Source organism: Anomaloglossus baeobatrachus, chromosome 2 (genome assembly GCF_048569485.1).
Source record: "Anomaloglossus baeobatrachus isolate aAnoBae1 chromosome 2, aAnoBae1.hap1, whole genome shotgun sequence".
In the NCBI taxonomy this organism is placed as follows: domain Eukaryota; kingdom Metazoa; phylum Chordata; class Amphibia; order Anura; family Aromobatidae; genus Anomaloglossus; species Anomaloglossus baeobatrachus.
In genome coordinates, this window is record NC_134354.1 from 589,087,210 (window position 1) to 589,102,273 (window position 15,064).

General features: G+C 45.6%; 1 protein-coding gene across 17 annotated transcripts in view; it reads left to right on the plus strand.

Moving 5' to 3' along the window:
- Positions 1 to 15,064, plus strand: part of MYCBP2 (MYC binding protein 2) — a 481,356-nt gene that overhangs the window by 99,296 nt on the left and 366,996 nt on the right. For all 17 annotated transcript variants that reach the window (XM_075336774.1, XM_075336775.1, XM_075336778.1 and 14 more), the window contains exons 9-10: positions 822 to 895; positions 12,688 to 12,826. In XM_075336774.1, coding sequence (XP_075192889.1) covers positions 822 to 895; positions 12,688 to 12,826 — 213 coding nt within the window. The remainder of the gene's footprint in view (positions 1 to 821; positions 896 to 12,687; positions 12,827 to 15,064) is intronic.

The window sequence follows — 15,064 nt, forward strand, 5'->3', positions numbered from 1 at the left end:
ATTTCATCGTGCTATAGTGATAAGGGTATGTGCACACAATGTCTTTTAAACGGCGGGATACCGGATTAATTTTTTTTTAGGCAGAAGACGCTACAGGAAAATGCCTGAAGAATGTCATTTTTTTTAACCTCTTCATGACTTAAGGCCCCGTCACACACACAGAGATAAATCTTTGGCAGATCTGTGGTTACAGTGAAATCATGCACATATTGTTCCATATGTACACAGCCACAAACCTGGCACTGATTGTCCACAATTTCACTGCAACCACAGATCTGCAGCAGATTTATCTCTGTGTGTGACAGGGCCTTTACAATCCCTAAAACGGTTAAAAGAATCTCAAAAGACAGAACCTATTCACAGCAGGTCTTTTTTCCATTCCAATGTTTGTTCATTATTAGCAGTTTCTGACACTTTTTTTTAAGGACGGTCACGTCTTGTGCAGTTACCTGAAGACGGTCTTCTAATATAGCAGTCATGGTAAATTTTAACCTAGGTAATGTTTTTTTTCTACAATTATCATTTGGAATAGGTCATTTACAGCCATAATTGCCATTTTTGCAGTTGTAACTGCTGCACACAGGGTAGATCTGCACCAAGATCATATCGGGTGAAAACCAATGCAGTCTGGAAATATAAAGCAGGCGATTGACTGTACAAAGGGCGCGTTTTTTATTTTGGTACTGGTACAAGCAACTAGGAATTGTGTAGTTTCCCTCATTCAGACTATTGTAAATCTTGCATTGCATTTTATCCACTAGGATCGGTCTGAGCCTCTGACGGAAGCAATAACATGTCCTCTTATTTCTTTCATTGCTTAGATTGTAATGCCGATGGACAGAACATCCTTTTTACTGACGGAGAGTTTGTCAACCAGATTGCTGCATCTAAAGACGTGAGGACTTAAATCTTATTTCTATGTAGAAAACAGACTTTTTATTTTTTTTAAAGTCTTTCAATTTAATAAACTTAAACAGTGGATTGGAGGGTTTGTGGTGCTTTTTGCTTTAGGGTCTGGGTGATATGTGATGGTGTGGGTAGTGTTTACAGTTCATGTGTTTTTAAGGCTTGTATTCTGGTGGGTGGTGTAAGTGTTAGGGGGCTCACGTGACATTATTACAACATGTTATGTGAGCCCTGGGAGGGTTAGTGCAGACACTGCTGAATCGGCGTCTGCACCGGAGAGGAGGGTTTGTTTTTTTTTTTGTTTTTTTTTTTTTAACGTGGGTAAACCCCAATATAAAAGGTTTGTCTGAATGAACCCCATGAAGGGTGTCACATATTTATGACTTGTATACGGTCTCTGGAGTGTTCTATATATAAATGGTAGGGAACACAATGTGGTCTGTCACGCAATGCCATTGGATCCCATTATCTTACACATGGTTTTGGAACCTAGATAAGCCCGATTTTATATTGATTTGACGGGGAAAATACTGTTGCATTTTATCCTTTATTTCTGGAGGGAATTGTTTGACGCTACTTGTAACTAGGCAATGCTTAACATTTTTCTGATGAACACTTGTCTAGCATATATTGAAAAGTTCCATTTATTACACACCGCACTGACGGACATACTCGACCCATAGACTCAAATAGGAAAATCTCAGCACTCCAGTCTGGAGATTCTTGAGCTTCTGTAGTGTTCCTAACCCTGAAATGCGGTCTCCAGCAGTACAAATGTTAGAAACGTGTCTACCTTCGCATATTCATAAATGGAAAAGGGCCTTTTACATTCTATTCTTGGACATAATCACTCAAAAAAATAAGTTCCATCGGGATAGATCACAGTATACCCTTTGTCACTAGGCTGAAAAAAAACACAAATATACTGCTTGTGTGTAGATATAGTTCTATTTAGGGTATGTGCACAAGTTCAGTATATGTCTATTCTTATACTGTAAAGGGGTGTTTTGATTTTTTTTATTTTCTTTATGCACAGCAAAAATGCAGTGTGTGAACAAGCCATAAGAAATCCTGTTCATATAGGATAATGTTTTCCAGGCACCGTACGCTATATGTTCATGGTTAATATCTGATGTAAATGCGGCAATATAAATTTTGGAAGCGTTAGAATAGGCATTTTTGCACAGTGTTTGCATTCATGTCTCCTGCGGTTATGTCCTGTCAATGTTTGCATTCAGCTTACTTTAGAAATATATGTTCCCATGTAGTTTTGTGGTCGGCAGCCTTACTGCTACAGTGCTTTCACTAAAATATGCCTGTCTTATGTTATTTTCTACTTTTAACAGATAGGTTAGGTCTTATTAAAGGAAAAAAATGACCCCCCCCCCCCTCCAAAAATAACAATCCACGTTTATTCTTGACCAAAAAAAAAAAATCAGTATTTATTCCAATCTGATTTCATCACAGGCGTCCCTTCCCTTAATGCTGGCACTGCATACCAACTTGTCAGTTCCTCTAGATTTCCCGCAGATTAAGGACCTTTAGTGACTTTATGGTGACATAACCATGGTGTCACCACCAATCCTTAAGCATTCTTGGCATCTGAATAGGAACACTGGGGGCTCCTAAGAAAGTATGGGCCCAGGCAACTGCCCAATTTTCCCCCTCTCTCCAATGCCAACTCTAACTAGGGCTTATTTTTGGAGTAGGGCTTATATTTTAAGCATGCTTCAAAAATCCTCTAAAATCATGCTACGGCTTATTTTCAGGGGGATCACAGTACTTGTTCTTTTTCTACATTGTCTTGTGGCTGCTGTTCTTTTATGAAAGACTAATGTGTTGCTTTTAAGTTAAGGGTATTCCCATCTCAAAGATCCTATCTCAGTATGTAGTAGGGGTAATAATATTATCAAACCCCTCCAATTAGGAATGTAGTATAGTCCTGCTATAGCCATGTCTCTTACCTCCTGTGCAGGGCATTACAGCTTGGGTATCTATGGTTACGGCCACAAACAACTAACTGTCCCTATATGAGTGGGCATAACCATGGATACCTAGTCTGTAATGCCCTGGATATGCTGTAAGAGACATGGCAATATCAGAAGAACCATACTACATTGTTAATTGGAGGTGTTTGTTATTATTATTATTATTTATTATTATGTATTATTAAACCTACTACAGTGTGTACGGAAAGTATTCAGACCCCTTTTCTTTTTCGCTCTATTGGGAGACCCAGACAATTGGGTGTATAGGCTATGCCTCCGGAGGCAGCACAAAGTATTACACTCAAAAGTGTTAAGCCCCTCCCCTTCTGCCTATACACCCCCCGTGCTCCCACGGGCTCCTCAGTTTTTATGCTTTGTGCGAAGGAGGCAGACATGCAAGCACAGCTCCACAGATTAGTCAGCAGCAGCTGCTGACTAGGTCGGATGGAAGAAAAGTGGGCCCATATAGGGCCCCCAGCATGCTCCCTTCTCACCCCACTTTTGTCGGCGGTGTTGTTAAGGTTGAGGTATCCATTGCGGGTACGGAGGCTGGAGCCCACATGCTGTTTTCCTTCCCCATCCCCCTTAGGGCTCTGGGTGAAGTGGGATCTTATCGGTCTCCAGGCACTGAGACCGGGCTTCATCCACAACTCCTGTGGAGCCTGATGGATAGGAGCCGATACCGTTCAGGGACATGGCCCTGCATCTTAAAGGTACTCTGTATCCCTATGGGGACCGCGCACGGCATCACCTCAGCTTTGCTGGGTGTGCTAGTGCACCGGGGACCGCGGCGCTGACCGGGTCTATATGTGCCATTACACACTCAGCGTCGCTGAGTGTGTTTATATGTAAGGGCTACCGCACTGACCGCCGTTGCCACGGGACACTGCGGCGCGGCTGGGACTTGTAGTTCGCCGGGGACTTTCACGCGACCGCGCTTTTACGGCGGCCGCGTTTATTACTACAGTCCCCGGCTTCATTGCGGCCTAGTTTCCCTTTTTTTCTCCCGCCCTCAGCCCTGACAGGCAGGGGAAGGGCGGGACGCTGCACGGAGCGAGCAGCAATGAGGGCTGGAGTATGATTTACATGCTCCACTCCCCTCACTGTGTACAGTGTGAGCGCCCGTTTCGCGCTCTTTCTAGGCCACGCCCACAGCTTCCTCAGCTCGTCAGGACGCCGCAGCCATTCCTGTCAGCTCCACCGACGCTGCAGAGAGGGACATATTCATGGGAGACCCAGACACGGTCTCTGGTGGCCTCACAACCGCTTAGGCGGCTGGTAAGCAGCACATGTGGTGCTAGCCCCATGGTGCTGTATTGTATTGGTACATTATTCGTGTACTGTATATAATTTACACTGTATGAGCACAGTTCTTTCTGGCTATATACCCTATTGTGTTACTCAGGGAAAACTATAGCATGGCGCCCACAAAAGGCAGGGGTGCCAAAACACAGGCTTATTATGTTGCCTGCGCCGCATGTAAGACCCAGCTACCGGCAGGTTCCACTGACCCTCATTGTGTACAGTGTTCGACCCCTGTGACACTTCCTCAGCCGGATCCTCTGCTAAGAGGGGCCCAGGGGGAGCCACTTGTTGACACTGTCTAGGTGACGGGGACTGAGTTTGCAGCCTTTAAGGATCAACTCTCTGAGACTATGGCTAAGATACTAGAAGCCTTGCAGTCCAGACCGGTATCTCAGCAAAGGGACTCTGTTGAATCATTGTTCCCTGACCCCCCTCAGTTGGACCAACAATATCCTCACGGGGTATCTCATACATGCCAGACGGAGGGTTCGGACTTAGAACCTAGCCCCAGATCGTCTAAGCGGGCCCGCTTAGAATTTCCCTCGACATCATATTGTTTAGGGTCTCAGCGGGGGGATTCTCTGGTTGATGATGCGGAGACAGCTGATCAGGATTCTGATCCTGGGAGCGCTCTCAATCTTAATTCTCCAGAAGGGGACGCCATAGTGAATGATCTTATTGCATCCATTCATCAGTTGCTGGATATTCTTCCCTCAGCCCCTCCGGCGGAGGAGTCAGATTCTCAGCAGGAGAAATTTCGCTTCAGGTTCCCCAAGCGTACACAGAGTATGTTTCTAGACCACTCTGATTTCAGAGAGGCAATCCAGAATCACCATGCTTGTCCGGATAAGCGTTTCTCTAAGCGCCTTAAGGATACACGTTATCCTTTTCCCCCGGAAGTGGTTAAAGGTTGGATTCAATGTCCCAAAGTGGATCCTCCAATCTCCAGACTGGCGGCTAGATCCATACTTGCAGTGGAAGATGGGGCCTCGCTTAAAGATGCCACTGACAGGCAGATGGAGCTCTGGATGAAATCCATCTATGAAGCTATCGGAGCTTCTTTTGCCCCAGCATTCGCAGCCGTATGGGCGCTACAAGCTATATCAGCAGGTCAAGCGAAAATTGAAGCGGCCGCGCCACAAGTGGCTTCCATTACCTCCCAGACCTCGGCAATTGCGTCTTACGCTATGAATGCTGTCCTGGACTCTGTGAGCCGTATGGCAGTTGCGACCGCCAATTCGGTAGTAGTCCGCAGGGCCTTGTGGCTACGGGAGTGGAAGGCAGATTCCGCTTCCAAAAAGCGTTTAACCGGTTTGCCAATTTCTGGCGACAGGCTCTTTGGCGAGCGCCTGGATGAAATCATCAAACAATCCAAGGGAAAGGATACATCCTTACCCCAGCCCAAGCAGAACCTCTCCCAACAGAGGAGAGGGCAGTCGAGGTTTCGGTCCTTTCGGGGCGCGGGCAGGTCCCAATTCTCCTCATCCAAAAGGTCTCAGAAAGAACAAAGGAACTCTGATGCATGGCGGTCTAAGTCACGTCCTAAAAAGGCCATTGGGAGCACCGCTAACAAAGCGGCTGCCTCATGACTTTCTACCTCCTCTAGTAGCATCCTCGGTCGGTGGCAGGCTCTCCCGCTTTTGCGACACCTGGCTGCCACAAATAAAAGACCGCTGGGTGAGAGACATTCTCTCTCACGGTTACAAGATAGAGTTCATCTCTCGTCCCCCGACTCGATTCTTCCGGTCCTCTCCGCCTCCCGAGCGAGCCGAGGCTCTTCGGCAGGCGCTGGGCACCCTGAAGGCAGAAGGAGTGGTGGTCCCTGTTCCTCTTCAGCAACAGGGCCACGGTTTTTACTCCAACTTGTTTGTGGTCCCAAAGAAGGACGGGTCCTTCCGTCCTGTCCTGGACCTGAAACTTCTCAACAAACACGTAAAGACCAGGCGGTTCCGGATGGAATCCCTCCGTTCCGTCATCGCCTCAATGTCCCAGGGAGATTTCCTTGCATCGATCGATATCAAAGATGCTTATCTCCACGTTCCGATTGCCCCAGAGCACCAACGCTTCTTGCGCTTCGCCATGGAAAACGAACACCTGCAGTTCGTGGCACTACCATTCGGCCTGGCAACAGCCCCACGGGTTTTCACCAAGGTTATGGCTACTGTAGTAGCGGTCCTCCATTCTCAGGGTCATTCTGTGATCCCGTACTTGGACGATCTGTTGATCAAGGCACCCTCTCAAGAGGTATGCCAACACAGCCTCGACGTTACCCTGGAGACTCTCCAGAGTTTCGGGTGGATCATCAATTTTCCAAAGTCAAATCTGACACCGGCCCAATCGCTGACGTACCTTGGCATGGAGTTTCATACCCTCTCAGCGATAGTGAAGCTTCCGCTGATCAAACAGCAGTCACTACAGAAAGGGGTACAGTCTCTCCTTCAAGGCCAGTCACACCCCTTGAGGCGCCTCATGCACTTCTTGGGGAAGATGGTGGCAGCAATGGAAGCAGTCCCTTTCGTGCAGTTTCACCTGCGTCCCCTTCAATGGGACATCCTACGCAAATGGGACAGGAAGCCGACGTCCCTCGACAGGATCGTCTCCCTCTCTCAGGCGACCAAAGCCTCCCTTCGGTGGTGGCTTCTTCCCACTTCATTATCGAAGGGGAAATCCTTCCTTCCCCCATCCTGGGAAGTAGTCACGACAGACGCGAGTCTGTCAGGATGGGGAGCGGTTTTTCTCCACCACAGGACTCAGGGTACGTGGACCCGGCAAGAGTCCTCGCTTCAGATCAATGTTCTGGAAATTCGGGCAGTGTATCTTACCCTGAAAGCGTTCCAGCAGTGGCTGGCAGGCAAGCAGATCCGAATTCAGTCGGACAATTCCACAGCGGTGGCATACATCAATCACCAAGGCGGCACACGCAGTCGTCAAGCCTTCCAGGAAGTCCGGCGGATCTTGATGTGGGTGGAAGCCACGTCCTCCACCATATCCGCAGTTCACATCCCAGGCGTGGAAAACTGGGAAGCAGATTATCTCAGTCGCCAGGGCATGGACGCAGGGGAATGGTCCCTTCACCCGGACGTGTTTCAGGAGATCTGTTGCCGCTGGGGGGTGCCGGACGTCGACCTCATGGCGTCCCGGCACAACAACAAGGTACCAATGTTCATGGCACGGTCTCAAGACCCCAGAGCTCTGGCGGCAGACGCCTTAGTTCAGGATTGGTCGCAGTTTCAGCTCCCGTATGTGTTTCCTCCGCTGGCACTGTTGCCCAGAGTGTTACGCAAGATCAGGGCCGACTGCCGCCGCGCCATCCTCGTCGCTCCAGACTGGCCGAGGAGGTCGTGGTACCCGGATCTGTGGCATCTCACGGTCGGCCAACCGTGGGCACTACCAGACCGAACAGACTTGCTGTCTCAAGGGCCGTTTTTCCATCTGAATTCTGCGGCCCTCAACCTGACTGCGTGGCCATTGAGTCCTGGATCCTAGCGTCTTCAGGATTATCTCAGGATGTCATTGCCACTATGAGACAGGCTAGGAAACCAACGTCCGCCAAGATCTATCACAGGACGTGAAAAATTTTTCTGTCATGGTGCTCTGCTCAGGGTTTTTCTCCCTGGCCATTTGCATTACCTACTTTTCTGTCCTTCCTTCAATCTGGACTGGAAAAGGGTTTGTCGCTTGGCTCCCTTAAGGGACAAGTTTCTGCGCTCTCGGTGTTTTTCCAGAAGCGCCTAGCTAGACTTCCACAGGTACGCACGTTCCTGCAGGGAGTTTGTCACATCGTTCCACCTTACAAGCGGCCGTTAGAACCCTGGGATCTGAACAGGGTGCTGATGGTTCTTCAGAAACCACCATTCGAGCCAATGAGAGATATCTCTCTCTCGCGCCTTTCGCAGAAGGTGGTCTTCCTAGTAGCAGTCACCTCTCTTCGGAGAGTGTCTGAGCTAGCAGCGTTGTCATGCAAAGCCCCTTTTCTGGTGTTTCACCAGGACAAGGTGGTTCTGCGTCCGGTTCCGGAATTTCTCCCTAAGGTTGTATCCCCCTTTCATCTCAATCAGGATATCTCCTTACCTTCTTTTTATCCTCATCCAGTTCACCAATGTGAAAAGGATTTGCACTTGTTAGATCTGGTGAGAGCACTCAGATTCTACATTTCTCGTACGGCGCCCCTGCGCCGCTCGGATGCACTCTTTGTCCTTGTCGCTGGCCAGCGTAAAGGGTCACAGGCTTCCAAATCAACCCTGGCTCGGTGGATCAAGGAGCCAATTATCGAAGCTTACCGTTCGGCTGGGCTTCCGGTTCCCTCAGGGCTGAAGGCCCATTCTACCAGAGCCGTGGGCGCGTCCTGGGCTTTGAGGCACCAGGCTACGGCTCAGCAGGTGTGTCAGGCGGCTACCTGGTCGAGCCTGCACACTTTCACGAAACACTATCAGGTGCATACCTATGCTGCGGCGGATGCCAGCCTAGGTAGACGAGTCCTTCAGGCGGCGGTTGCCCACCTGTAGGAAAGGGCCGTTTTACGGCTCTCTTACGGGGTATTATTTTACCCACCCAGGGACTGCTTTTGGACGTCCCAATTGTCTGGGTCTCCCAATAGAGCGAAAAAGAAGAACTGAATTTTGTTTACTTACCGTAAATTCCTTTTCTTCTAGCTCTAATTGGGAGACCCAGCACCCGCCCCTGTTTTTTTGTGTACACATGTTGTTCATGTTGAATGGTTTCAGTTCTCCGATGTTCCTTCGGATTGAAGTTACTTTAAACCAGTTTGTAATTATATTTCCTCCTTCTTGCTTTTGCACCAAAACTGAGGAGCCCGTGGGAGCACGGGGGGTGTATAGGCAGAAGGGGAGGGGCTTAACACTTTTAAGTGTAATACTTTGTGCGGCCTCCGGAGGCATAGCCTATACACCCAATTGTCTGGGTCTCCCAATTAGAGCTAGAAGAAAAGGAATTTACGGTAAGTAAACAAAATTCCGTTCTTTTAATTTTTTCTTATTTCATTGCAACCATTTGTTAACTCAAATAAGTTAATTTTTTTTTCTCAGTAATGTACACTCTACACCCCATCTTGACAGGAAAAAAATGTAGAAATTTTGCAAATTTATTACACAAAAAACCTGAAATCACATGGTCATAAGTATTCAGACCCTTTGCTCACTCATAAAGTCACATGCTGTACATTTTCTTGTGATTTCTCCTTGAGATGATTCTACTTCTTCATTGGAGTCCAGCTGTGTTTTAACTGATAGGACTTGATGTAGAAAGGCACTCACCAGTCTATATAAGACGTCACAGCTCACAGTGCATGTCAGACCAAATGAGAATCATGAGGTCAATGGAACTGCCAAAGGAGCTCAGAGACAGAATTGTGGCAAGGCACAGATCTGGCCAAGGTTACAAAAGAATTTCTGTAATGCCCAAGGTTCCGAAGAGCACAGTGGCCTCCATAATCCTTAAATGGAAGAAGTTTTGGACCACCAGAACTCTTCCTAGACCTGGGCATCCAGCCAGATTGCTAATCTACTCCAGAGTGCTCTTCACCTCAGACTTGGCCGAAGGTTCACGTTCCAACAAGACAATGATCCTAAGCACACAGCTAAAATAACAAAGGAGTGGCTTCAGAACAACTCTGTGACCATTCTTGACTGGCCCAGCCAAAGCCATGACCTAAACCCAATTGAGCATCTCTGGATAGACCTGAAAATGGCTGTACACCAATGTTCACCATCCAACCTGACTGAACTGGAGAAGATCTGCAAGAAAGCATGGCAGAGGATCCCCAAATCCAGGTGTGAAAAGCCTGTTGCATCATTCCCAAGAAGACTGATGGCTATACTGGCTCAAAAGGGTGCATCTACTCATTGCTGAGCAAAGGGTCTGAATACTTATAGCCATGTGATAGTTCAGTTTTTCTTGTTTAAGAAATTTGCAAAAGTTTCTACATTTTGTTTTGTTTAATTTTTTTTTTCTGTCATGATGGGGTCCAGAGTTTACATTAATGAGAAAAAAATGACCTGTTTTTGAATTTACCAAATGGCTGCAATGAAAGAGTAAAAAATGTCTAGAGGTCTGAATATTTTCCGTACCCACTGTAAATATTGGAATAGGATCTTGGAGATGGGAACAAGTCTATTTTATTATAAACTTGTTATCTATTTTATTTTATTAGTCTTATTTTATAGTTCACTTAGTGTAACTAAACTTTCATTCATTTATATATTAATCTTCTAGTACCCTTATAATTACAAGTGGAGGCGTTCTCTTTCGCCCTCTTTACCCAAAGGCTGCACAGCTCAGTTGACGAGCGCACACAGATCGCAGTACAAATTTAATAGAAAGCAACGGCTTCATAGGCTACTTTCTATTGAATATGTATACTCTGCTTTGAGTACATGCTCTTGTCTACTGAGTTGCACACCTCTCAGTTGCTGGGGAGGCTGGGTTATCTTGAATGGTTTGTGGTGGTCTTTGAACCAGGACCCCCACTGATCTGCTTAAGCTGTTTCTCTTTAAATCACCAGTCCAGTATTTTTTCTTTCACCACGAGTGGCGCTTTAACCCCTTAACGACCGGCTAAATTTTCGCTTTCCGTTTTTTTTTTTGCCATTCTTTTTCGGAGACGTAACTTTTTTTATTTTTCAGTTAATATGGTCGTGTGAGGGCTCATTTTTTGCGGAGCGAGCTGTACTTTTGAATGAAACCATAAGTTTTACCATATAGTGTACTGGAAAACGGCAAAAAAATTCCAAATGCTGAAAAATTGCAAAAAAAGTGCGTTAGCACTATTGTTTTTGAGATTTTATTCACTGTGTTCACTGTATGATAAAACTGATGTTTTGGTGTGATGCCTCAGGTCAGTGCGAGTTCGTAGACACCAAACATGTATAGGTTTAGGTTTACTTTTATATAAGGGGTTAAAAAAAATTCGGAAGTTTGTCTGAAAAAAGTGGCGCACATTTTACGCCATATTCCGTGACCCGTAGCGTTCTCATTTTTCGGGATGTATGGCTCAGTGATGGCTTATTTTTTGCGACTCAAGCTGACGTTTTTAACGGTACCATTCTTGCGCAGATGCTACGTTTTGATCGCCTGTTATTGCATTTTGTGCAAAAGTTGTGGCGACAAAACTTCATTTTGGCGTCTGGAATCTTTTTGCTGCTATGCAGTTTATTGATTAGATTAATTGATTTTATATTTTGATTGGGCGTTTCTGAACGCGGCGATACCAAATGTGTGTATTTTTATTTTTTTTAAACCCTTTAATTTTCAATGGGGCGAAAGGGGGGTGATTTGAACTTTTATGTTTTTTTAATTTTTTAAATTTTTTTTTTTTTTAATTTTTTTTTATTTTACTAGTCCCCCTAGGGGGCTATAGGGCAGAGCGATCGGATTGCTGATCGCTATCTGTTGATCACAGCTACACAGCTGTAAACAGCAGATACGTGCACTTCCTGCTTCCCTGGCCTCCGTACAAAGCGAAAGTGGTTCATGTCTATCACAGGCGTCATCACATGACCCTGCCCTACCATGACAACGACCGGTATCGGGCGGTAAGTAAAACTTTACCGCGATCGCGTTTATAATGGTGCTGTCACATATTGGCAGCGCCATTTCAGGGGTTAAACGGCACGAGCAGATAACTAGTCTGCTCGTGCCTAGCAGGCACACATCTCAGCTGTGAAAATCAGCTGAGATGTGCGCCGATTGCGTCATGCTGCCATCGGCAGACCGCGGGCAGTAACGTTATGACCACTAGGACTTAATTTTACTGCCCGCGGTCGTTAAGGGGTTAAATGTAAGTCTTCTGCCCCCTGTCATATACTCACCTTCGGGTGTCTTTACCTTTTACAAACGTTGCTTGGGTCCCTCTGTGCCATCTTGTGACAATATTTGACTGGCCCGAAGTTACGTCACATGCGCTCATTGCATCTGAGTCACAACAAGGCTCTCATAGACTTGCATTTATTTGTGACCACCGATACACTCAATGAAATACTAGAGCTTCTGGCAGGTCACTAATCGCAGAGTCCGACTTGATTGGTGACAATAGGTGACGCTGCCGGAGGGTGACTATATGACTGGGTTTAACGGATATAAAGCATTGCTTAAGCGGGGGAATAAAAAAACCTACGAGTGGTGTAGTTAAGATGTTTGTCAAGGGGAAAACAAGTGACCATCTAACCACTTATTGATTGGTGCAGGTCTGACCACTGGGACCTGCGCCAATCGGCAGAACGGCAAGTGCCCATACTCTGACAATCCATTCATTACCTATGCTGTTGCTGACCTGCATTTGGTAACCAGCAGAATGGGGAATTTTTCTACCCATCGGTGTGGGTCCCAGCAGTCTGCCCCTCATCGATCAGTAGCTTATCACCCATGCTGTAGATGGATCATACATCATATTTCCTTGGATGCCTTTTAAATGGTAAATTATATCTCAATATATTTTCATTTTTTATTTCCTGGTTTATATTTTTTATTCTAGGATGGGTTTGTAGTTCGAATATTTGCAACCAGCACAGAACCCGTGTTACAGCAAGAGCTGCAGCTTAAACTGGCTCGGAAGTGTTTGCACGCGTGCGGCATCTCATTATTTGATTTGGAGAAAGACTTACACATTATAAGTATGTATAATACAAATACTTGTTACTCAGAAAACAATCTATGTAAATGGCATTATGTCAAAAAGACTGATATATTGGCTAATCAGAAAAAATATATTTGAAAGCATTTGTCACACAGAGGTTTCTTCATCGGGCAAGTTTACAAATCAATGACTAACAAGAACATATCATTAAAGGGAACCTGTCATCAGAAATTTTGCATTAAACCTAAAAGATTCCCCCTCTGCAGCTCCTGGGCTGCATTCTAGCAATGTTCCTGTTGTTTATGTGCCCCCTTTCTGACCAAAATAAAGACTTTATAAAGTGTTACCTTTTTTGTATTCAGATCTTGATAATGGTACACGGGGGCGGGCTCTCTGGTGGCCGTTTAGTCTGCCTCCTTGTCACTTTAGGCCGTCCCCCCATCGCGCAATTTCAAAAAGGTGACGTGAGGTAAGCTGGCCAGCGCTTGCGCAGAACGGTGGAGGTGGCGCTGAAAGCGCGAGCACGAGATTATGGGCGGGTACTTGCTGATGAAAATCACAGCACCGCCTATAATCTCGCGCATGCGCAACACTTCACCAGCTGTCACACTGCACATTGCAGTCCCGCGAGAGTGGCACGGCGCATGCGCGAGATTATGGCCGCCCATAAAAAGGTACCACTTTATAAAGTCTTTATTTTGGTCAGAAAGGGGGCACATAAACAGGAACATTGCTAGAATGCAGCTCAGGAGCTGCAGAGGGGGAATCTTTTAGGTTTAGTGCAAAATTTCTGATGACAGGTTCCCTTTAAAAAGATGTTCCAAGACATTTGTACATGTGAATGGGGTGACATTATATATCCTAAAAATAATTTAAAGTAATAAAATTGAGGTTTAGGTTACAGATCGTGAATGTAATAGAGGTGGTAACTTAAGATGGCCATAGTCTGTATGGGGCACCTCTTGACTTTCCCTGTCAGATTATATTGGGGGGCTGTCACCTTCTTGGGTTTTCAATGGCTGATCATTTTGTTCTCTTGAGAGATAATCCACTTTAGAGAAGTATGGCAGCTCTCATATACAGAGCACAGGAGATCTCGTGTGTGGATTTGTTAGTGATAGAATTGCCTGCTGAACAATCATATTAATCTCTCCTCACCTGTAGAATGGCACTCCAATCACACTGGCAGCAGAGCGTCACTAACATATTGAATCTGATGCTATTCACCTGTCTGACCCCGGCCTCATATGCATCATTTTGATCTGTGACTTGCGGTCAGAAACGGACATGTCTCCTTGACTTTTTTTTTTTTTGGTATAGACAGGATCTGCAAATAAACCCACACATTTGGATTGCACTAAAGACTTTAAGTGGTTTGCTGAGAAATGTGATAAAGTGAATAGAATGCTTTTTAAATATTTAGCAAAAGGTATGCTTCATCAAGCACAGTTTTTATGAGGAATTTTTAAAGATGGCAACTGCCATCTATCAGTGTGCACCCGTCATAGATATGAGGCCACGCTGTAGAATGGGCTGTGTATAGAATCTACGAGAGACACATACTCCCTACACTGCAATATTAATACTGTCAGGATTACTAAGATGGTTGTTCATTCTCGGTCAGGTAAAGAACAGTGTTTAGCTTGTCCTTTAGTCCACTCTGCTCTGTGTCCTGTCATGATGACTAAACTGAGGAATAAGAGTTCCCGATGCCTGACAGGGCGCTGCTCTGACCGGCCATCAGCCTCCAGCAGGCGCTCTTCACAAAGCTGTTGCCATCTTTAAAATCCTGACACAGTGCTATAGATAAAGCATACAGTTTAGCTAAATATATGTATTTAAAAAAAAAAAAATTAAATGTGTATTTATTAATTATAGTATTCTATTAATGAAAAATGGGCGACTTAAGGAGGCCGCTTTCTAGTATTAGACTGTGCTTACCGTATATTGCCAATTTTAATGTGGTGTTTGAATACGGTTTATAATTGGCATTAGAGAAACGACAGGATTATATTTTAAGTGACCAGGTCCCCCTAGTGACTGACCATTGGGTCCTGCTCCTGGGACCGCGGGTAGAACCACTCCCTGATAAAATACATCCTATTGAAATAGGCTTTTATGTCTGTATTCATGGCGCACCCTATTGGGGCTCAGGGAAAATTTACAGACCTCATCAGCTGTGTATTATTATTATTATTATTATTTTATTTTCACTTTGCTACCTTTTTGGAAGTAAATTTCCTAAAGTACTGCACTGTTTAGGCTTAGTGATGTA